The sequence below is a fragment of the Clytia hemisphaerica genome, unplaced genomic scaffold (assembly GCF_902728285.1).
Source record: "Clytia hemisphaerica strain Z4C2 unplaced genomic scaffold, Clytia hemisphaerica genome assembly, whole genome shotgun sequence".
Taxonomy (NCBI): Eukaryota; Metazoa; Cnidaria; class Hydrozoa; order Leptothecata; family Clytiidae; genus Clytia; species Clytia hemisphaerica.
This window is the reverse complement of record NW_027104466.1, coordinates 205,790-215,016: the sequence shown is the minus strand read 5'-3', so window position 1 is coordinate 215,016 and position 9,227 is coordinate 205,790. Positions and strand designations below refer to the sequence as shown.

The window sequence follows — 9,227 nt, the reverse complement described above, 5'->3', positions numbered from 1 at the left end:
TGAGTTGCGCAAAACGAGTTAATATTTCCGAGTTGTTCATATCAAGAGTTACAGGTTAAAATTTCCGAGTTAAGTGCTAGTCAGCAAAATTTCCCCTTAGTGGCAAAAATCGGGGAATTTTCGGGCTTAAATCAGGGAAAAAAAGTGACCAAATATCAACTTTGTGAAACCTAGAAGTGTGTGTTTTTGAGCCTTCTGCTGTGAACGCCAAAATAACTCGAGTTGAGAATCTACAGGAAGGAAAATAACTCAAAAATTTAAAAGAACAAAATAAACCGAGTTAAAAAACGAGTTAAAAAATACTCGAGTTAGAATACCAGATTTAACTCGAAATTTTAAAATCAAGGAAAAATACCGAGTTACGAAATTGAGAATGACTTCATAGAAGGTACAAAATGACGTCAATATTTATTTCCGAAAATAACGTCATAACTTGTTTTTTTTCGTAATTTGGACTTTAACTCGAGAAAAATAACTCGGGATTTCCGAGACTCTTCGGCGAGCCTCATCAACTCATTTATTAAAACTCGGTATTACTTTGCTAACCAGAACGGCTATCTTTCAAGAGGGGCTTTTGCGTCTCTAAAATATTTTTAGAAGTGCGCAGTGTCGTCACAAAAAAAGTCGGAAGTGCGCAGTGTCTCATGAGCCTTCTGGGCCATGACCCTAGACAGTTCTAGTTCACAAATTTTATAAGAACTGGAAGTGCGTGGTGAGCCTTAGGGGCCATCATACGTGTATCCTAGGCTTTATTTTCGTTACTGAGACCAGAGAATATCCTGGTGTTGGCTGATGCGAGTTCCCCCTCTCAGAGGGGAAACTTCTTAAAACAATACGTCATAAAAAATACAAGTTGCACTGCAATGCAATGGTTTCAAATCTGACGTTTTGTTTTTGGATTACGCAATTTTACACGTTGGAAAAACAGACAATACCAGGGTATTATCTAGCGCTACCAGTAAGCATAAAAAAGCTGATAATTCGATAATAAAGATAAGGGTTGTCCGAAACGAAATAAATGGAGGACTGTATATTTCTATTAGATGTTTCTTCTTCTCTATCTAGTTTCGTACTAATCATAAATTACAAATGTCGCGCTATTTATATATCCACGTGACCCTACTGGTCACGTGGTCAAACTGTCAATCATAAATTCTATTCCACGACATTCCCCCCGAAAATATAAATCACAACACTCACCCTGCCAAAATAATCTAAGTTCCTATAAAAAGGGTAACAAAATGTTCTAATAATCGAGTTAAATCCTAGTTCATAAAACGTTCATAAAGCAGGCGAGGTCTAAATTCAAATACGCCCTTTTGACGTCATTCTATTGATTCGTTATTCATTCTGTAAATATCTCTCTCTCGTAAACAAAGTTCCATGTGTTCGAAAAAAATTCCAGAGGAATTTTTGAAATGTTTTCTTGCGTAAACAAGTCTCCTTTAGGAGAATCTCTCAATAATTTCCAAAGTAAACTTCTTTCAAAGTTCCAGCAAAAAAAGATTCTAAAGTTCGACGTTTTCCCAAACAAATCTCCAGTTCCAGTAAAGTTCCCATTTTGACGATTCAAAATGTCTTGCTTTCTAAATACGTACAATTCTCAACGTTCAAGTAACCAATTTTCGATATATTCTTAGTCGTAGGGGCCAAATTCCAATGGGGCCGAGAAAATATCAAACTTTGTTCCCGTTCGTTAAGTCGTAAATCTCAAATTCTCAATCAAGTCTGAAGTATCCAAATCATGTGTAACTCCAAAGTTCTCAAATCCTAAATCAAATGTGTAAAGATCAAATTCTCAAATCAAATGTGTGACGATATATTCCCCAATGACGGATAGGAATTATTCGTAAATTTGTATCCAAAGTTTTCCGCAATTTTCAATACAATCTATATAAGTCTCAAAGATTTTCAATTCAAATCTCAAATCAATGTATGACGATATATTCCCCAATGACGGGTAGGAATTATTCGTGAATTTGTATCCTCAAATCTCAAATCAAATGTGTGACGATATATCCCCCAATGACGGATAGGAATTATTCGTAAATGTGTATCCTCAAATCTCAAATCAATTGTATGACGATATATCCCCCAATGACGGATAGGAATTATTCGTAAATTTGTATCCTCAAATCTCAAATCAAATTGTGTGACGATATATCCCCAAATGACGGATAGGAATTATTCGTAAATTTGTATCCAAAGTTTTCCAATTTTCGATACAATCTATAAGGTTTTCAATTCAAATCTCAAATAAATGTATGACGATATACTCCCCAATGACGGATAGGAATTATTCGTGAATTTGTATCCAAACTTCTCCAATTTTCGATACAATCTAAATCTCAAAAGTTTCCAAATCAAATGTAAATCCATAAATCTTATCCGTGTGAGTTCCAAGTTCAACAGCATAAGTTCAATCAATAAATGTTTCATTAAATTTCCAATCAAATCCATAAATCAGTGTCCAATAAGTTCAGGTTCAGCAGCACAAGTTCAATAATTATTTATTCAAATCAATTCCAAAATCATTCCAAGTCGGTCAAGTTCAACAACGATAATTCAATAAAAGTTCTTTAAAAAAACTTTTATACCAGATTCATATCCGGTTCGTTTGGACCAAATGTCCGAAACGAAATAAATGGAGGACTGTATATTTCTATTAGATGTTTCTTCTTCTCTATCTAGTTTCGTACTAATCATAAATTACAAATGTCGCGCTATTTATATATCCACGTGACCCTACTGGTCACGTGGTCAAACTGTCAATCATAAATTCTATTCCACGACAAGGGTCTTTTGAATAACTAACAAGAAGCCTTAGCGGCGTGAAGGCCCAGCGTGTGATTTCGAGCTTCTGAGCAGATTGAATTAATAATTTAGATTTTTGTTACTTAGCCTGAGTCTTGTTCAGCCCCTGGTTGGTTTATGTTATGAACTTTCTGACGTTGTTGCGTGCATCTATCAAAGTCCAACCTGCTCTACGCCATCAAACGAAACTAACAACAACCTAAATGTGCTTCACTTTTTTTTGCTGGAGAAAGCATTAAGTCATATCTAGCCCTTCCGGTTTTACAGATCTGTGGGCGGCAACTATTTTGCAGCTCTCGAACCAGTGACGTCATTTAGTATTCATCAATGAAGAGTAAGCTCGAAGGGCTAGAATCGCAGGCAAGAAAAAGTTAAGACGTATTTTTATGACGGATAGGAAATAGTGATTTATTTGCTTTGAATAAGTAGGATATTTGAAAGCAAGCGAAAGTTTAAGTTTCAGTCTGTCATTTGTAGAAAAACCAGGCGCGTCGATCAAGCCGAAAAAGAGTAAATCTACCATATAAAAGCTCGCGCGAAAGATATCTTCCAACAATTTTTTAAGTCTCCAGGTTGCCACAAAGTTTTTGCCTCGTTTTGTTTAGCTCTAATTGTTTACAAATGATTTTTAAAATAACCAGTTTCATAGCTTACGGGTATAAGTTTCTATAAAGTCAAAAAAAAGGTAATGAGAAAAGGATTTCATGCGATACCAAATCAGTTCAAGGTATTTTCTTTTTAAAGAAATACAAACAAAGGTCAGAGACCACCAAATATCAAAAAGAAATATCATAAGAATATGTAGCTGTATAAATTTACATGATAAAAATTTCGGTTTTGGTGTTTTAAAATAAAGATACATACTTTCGGGTCCCTGATAAACGTACAGGGCCAAAAATGGAGGCATAAAAACCTTATAGAATGATCTTTTCACTGAGTTTAGGGGGTAGACAATGGCTATTTTGCGTTCTTTTGGAGAGAAAATAAACTTCATTAGTCAAAGATGGATATTTAGCATCACAAACGAAAGTAGGCACTTGAAATAGAGCAAATATTTTGTAAAATAAGGGAACTGAGACCATGTAATGTCATGTTAAAAATACTAAATATCAAAAGAATATAATTTGTACCCTAAAATATTAAAAACTTCAATGTTAAAAACGTATCAATGCAACAAAATGTTAAAGAAATGCAAAAAAATATGAAAGAATAGGTGTTTAAATACCTTCAAAATGTTACACACTAAACTATAAATTTCAGTTTTTTAAATAAAAAATAGACATCTAAGTAATAAAAATAAGAACAATCCTCCTTGCAAAACAAAAGTATATCCTAAAAAAGGAAAAGCAATCCGACAAAGCAATATTTAAAAGATACGACTTCATAAAACCAACTTGTACTTTCTTTTGGGACAGGACTTAGCTTATAATTTTAAGCTGGAATAAATCAAATCAGGAATCAAATAAAATCTGGTAAATAAAATCTGGTAAATTAAATTAGAAGAAGGTCTCTTCAATTGATACAACATCACCACTTGCTTCTTCAAAAGTTACTACAACTTTAGTGTCAATAAATTTTTGGAAAAATACCATTTTGTTTTCGACTGATTGATTGATCATTGCTTCAACAAGTTGATGGCTACATTTGAAATTTCTTACGATATTGCTATCACTGCGGACAGTAAATTTGATTTCTTTAACACTAACAATTGCATTCGTGGAGAGACCTACGCCACAGTTTGTATTAGGGCACATTGCTGAGGAGCCATTACTATCTAATGTTTCCCCACAGTGAGGACATTTGTAGAATGTGGCCAATGATGACATCACAACACTGTGGACCTGACCAGTGAAGGTGTTTGTTTCTGCCATTGGAGCCGCAATCTCATTGATAGAAGGAGCGAAACTTGTACGGTCAGATGCTTTGAACACACGCACACCATTAAACTTGTTCAAAGTCATGTATGAAAGCCTGTAGGCAGAATTTAATTCAATCATTGTTGTAAGATTACCGTAAAGTGTTATTTCGCGAGGCTGGTTGACACTGTTATCAATAACTTCAGGGTTGGTCTAAAAAGCAGGGTAGCCAATGGGGTAGCCAATTGGGCTAGGTTATGGGGTACCTCTTTTTGCCTAAACTTTTGAAATCTGAAACCTGTTTAATGTGGAAATAACTATTACAACATCTTGTTAATGATTCCATGTAATAAAATCTAAGATTCCTTTCGAACTTCAGCCACAATAGCCTTTTTTCCAAAGGTACTGAACTTTGTTACTTCTCAAGAGACCTGGCGCCATTTTGTTTTCCTTCTTGGCTTCGTTTCAAAATTTACAGACCCGAATAAAAAATATATACAAAACAGTTTTTAATATTTTAGATTTATATAGATTTTATTTATGTCTTTAATAGTGTTATTTCCGTGAAGCTGTAATCCGACGATAATAGCTTTGGAATCGCCTTTGGGCCATATGATCTCTAATCTTGTCATATCTTAACAATCCTTTGTTATTGAATCTATTATTTAATTTAAATCATGTTTAGATGTTTCAAACAATTGATTCCTTTCAAAATTTTTAAATATGGCAGCTTATAATAGGTACAAAAGGTCTTTTGAAATTAGCTCTATTATAATGAAGCTCTATTTCTTACTCCTCGTGCATTAACACGTGGTAATTCATATCTTTGTTTATCTTTGGAATCATACATGATCAATCTAAGTATCAATCAGATTCATGCTCCCTGGTCAGTAAAATGTGGTTCTATGCATTCATTTTCGGTATTTCTATTCTGGTCTGTAAAATATTTAGGTACCCCACAACCTAGCCCAATTGGCTACCCCAATTGGCTACCCTGCTTTTTAGACCAACCCATAACTTCAGCTGACCTGAATGCAAGCCCATCATAGGAAATACCACCTTGGTGCAATTTAGTGATACGTACCTCTAGAGTAACTCTGGAGTAAAGAGGCTGTTGCAATGCTTCATTTAAAGGTGTTGGTTCGACATTAACTTGTACATATGCAAAATTTGGCCTTTTATCCATAAACTTAGTTTGACTAATGAAGGAAAAACCTTGACCATCTGATGATTTTGATAATCCAGTTATGTTGATTCCTTGATGCAGTTTGTTTAAAAGGGTTGGTTGATCATCAATGTTCCATGAGGCAATTCTTTCTTCCTTGTTCTCAAGTGCAACATACATCTCGAAGTAGGGTGCTTTAGACTTTTCAGGATTTTTTGGTATTTTGATACCCGATACAAATGATACATAGCCACATAGGTCGTGAAGTTCTAAAGCAAACAAAGAAAATTTTAATGAAAATAAACATCTCTGCTCATTGATCAAATTGCTCCTGGAAAAAATCCTTTAAATAAGTTGGGTTTCTTGCTTTTTTGAGATGTTTTTGTTTGAATGAACTTTTGACTATATCAATTTCATATACAGCGTACTATTTGCTTCAAACAATATGAAAAATCATGTCAAGATAAAAAAATTGGTGGTGCCTATGTCAAAGTGTTCTAAACTTTATTATTTATATACTTTTGCCATCCATTTCTAAAGGTATGCAATGATCCGGAGGGCGTCTAAGCCTAATACCTCTGTTCTAAAAATCCAGGAGCACATTTTAATGAAAAACACGTACAATTTTCCAGCAGACAATCTGTTCAAAAAATTGAGGAGCTAAGTTGCAAAAACACTAATATTTCCAGGAGCAACATAACTTTCTTAGAGAAAAGCTGTTATACTTTTCCAGCAGCATCGTATTATTTTTATTGATTGAACAGGTATACATTTTCCAGGAGTCCCATTTTTTCCTAGAACAGTTGATATTTTTCCAGGAGAAAAGGACCCCAAAACAGATATTTCATACTTCCTAGCAAATGACTGCTCTTGTTTATCATCTTAAATTTAGTTAATTGGTCATTTGCAATTTTAATTCATTATAAAATGATGACATGTCATTTAGAAATTACGTTGCTATGGATACCACAAAATTGTCGAAAAAGTTTATTTCAAAAATCAGTAACCTGATACCCTCGGGGACTTGCTGACTAACATCAAGCAAGATTCTCATCAGCAGGAAGTAATGCAAGAATCTGCTAGAATCTGCAAGAATGTGTTTCAAATGTTGATTCAGCTTTTCTAGGCAAGTTTTGAAAGGCATTTGAATTAATTAGTTGAATTGTGAATTAATACCTGATGTTTCAAACTTTCTTTTCTGTGGACGTTTCCTTGGAGTAACAGCTGCCATAATACGATCCAATGATTTTCTCCCTGAAAAGTAAAGATTTTGAAGTGAAACACTTGGTATTTAATATAGATTATAATGTATTGGCCGAATATATGACAGCACAATGTTTAATATAATCGATCGCATTTGGATTCATCAGATTAAACCAGATTTAAATTTCAAAGGTACATACTTTTTGCGTCTGTCTCTGGTAACAGCAGTTAAGAGAAGGATCGAAGAACTCGATCAGAATTTTAATCACGCGAATTCTTTTTGACCCAGAATGCAACACTTGAGCCATACGACATTCACAAATGGTTAGGAGATTTTGGATTTTGATCGCGAAAAAAATGATAGAATAAGTGAATCGATCAAAAAGGAATTTCTCCTAACTTACAAATAAGAATATACATCTGCCATATTGGCGGTTGTCGGGCGGGCGGGTTATGTAAAGGGTGGTTTTTGTTTTTGTGAATAACCATCCAGTCGTGTTCAACTGCGCCGCTTTTTCAGTAGTCTACACAATAGACAGATCCAGGCTTTTAGGCCTTACTCCGAGTAGGAGTTTTACGCTCGAAACGAAGGAAGATATGACGTAGCCTACTTTTTCAGCGAATACAAAAATTATGAACAAAAATAAACTATAGAATAATGAAATATGATCATTTCAACTACTGAGTTTTCTCAATTTGATTTGGACTGCTTCGTGGTCTGAATAATAGACGCTATGAATGTTCGAATTAATTTCAAATATTGTTTTTAATTCTTTATGGATGTACACATGATCAATCAATGAGCCGGATATGTGTGTTGGTTCATGAACAACCATATCGAAATTTTCCAATCGATCTCTTAAAAAGTTTGATTCTTCAGTGAAATAGTTCTTATTGAAGTCTCCTAAAATGATATGAACATTGTCATAATTTCCCATAAGATGTTCTATCGTATACAGAAATTGATCATTATTAAGATTTTGCTGGCGATATAGTAGTATCATATTAATGGGAAAATCTACACCATAATGACTCAGTGTGAGACGTGTGGCCCCAGGTAAATTACTGCTACCCAATATTTCGATATCTTGCTTGTAGGCAATAGCAGTGTTAGAATATACATGTTCTGCTAAATTATTAACATACAGAGACAACGGTTCAAGGATATTTTCGATTTCCTCAGTATTATTATGCTCCTCCAATTGCGTTTCAGTCATACATATTATGGAGCTTTCCATCAGGATTCTGTCAGAACTTATATCTACGGCATGTTTTTTCAATGAGCGCACATTAAGAAGAGATACGATGATTTCGTTCCTGTTTCTTTCACGTGTTTTTTTTGTTTCGAGGCTCATATTTTCTCTCATCTCATTGTATTCGTCTGTAGCTTTCGCATCGCATTTTATGATATTTGGGTTGAAAATACCCATTAAGTTCAATCCTTGCAAGGAAGTAACACGACTTAAAGCAACATAAACTTGACCTGGCTTAAAACTCCTTTGGCCGAATAGAGTCATATTGAAAACAATTTGAGAAAATGTCTTTCCCTGCACTTTATGAACGGTACATGCCCACGAAAGCATCAACGGAAATTGAATACGTTTGACAGAAGGATATGTTTTCGTTGTTTTAACCCCAAATTCTTTCTCTATCTTCTCTATTGGTACTAAATTATTTGCTCGTCCATATGTATCCCTGTTCTTTGCTTTGACACCAATATCGTCACTCTCCATTTTCAAGTATATACGATTTACTCTTTCATCACGATCAAATCTTATATGTTCGACTACTCCAATCTGACCATTGCAAAGCTTATCTTCGACGTCGATGTTCGATGTTATCATTACTTTAGCACCAAGTTTAAAAACAAATTCATAAGCTAGCCCTCCCGTTTGCATTTGACCACGTCGATAAACTTCATTTTTATCTGAATTACATATATTTTTAGGAAATTTATCAAGTGATACAACTTTAATTTGTCCTCCGGGTAGCTCATCTAGTTTCATTTTGTTGTGAGCATCAACTGGTTTATTTTCAGCCCATAAGTGAATAGCTTCTCTCGGATAATCAGGATGGTTTTCTGTGACCACTCTCTGAGAGAGGACTTCCATGTCATTTACTTGAGTTATTCCAAGTCGAATATTGTTTAAAACATCAATGAACACTTGATCGCCCCTTTGCCTCATCAC

The 9,227-nt window shown here is 34.5% G+C and overlaps 1 protein-coding gene across 3 annotated transcripts in view; it reads right to left on the bottom strand.

Annotated features, from left to right (window-relative positions):
* Positions 1-3,529: 3,529 nt before the first annotated feature.
* Positions 3,530-9,227, bottom strand: part of LOC136821157 (putative uncharacterized protein DDB_G0277255) — a 25,449-nt gene continuing 19,751 nt past the window's right edge. The window contains exons 2-4 of one of the 3 annotated variants that reach the window (XM_067077388.1): positions 7,012-7,089; positions 5,755-6,104; positions 3,530-4,883 (exon numbers count right to left, since the gene is read on the bottom strand). In XM_067077388.1, coding sequence (XP_066933489.1) covers positions 4,311-4,883; positions 5,755-6,104; positions 7,012-7,089 — 1,001 coding nt within the window. In that variant the 3' untranslated portion in view covers positions 3,530-4,310. Of the gene's footprint in view, positions 4,884-5,754; positions 6,105-7,011; positions 7,090-7,238; positions 9,201-9,227 lie in introns of those variants that run through there. The other 2 variants (XM_067077389.1, XR_010848699.1) reach the window with 2 other exon arrangements.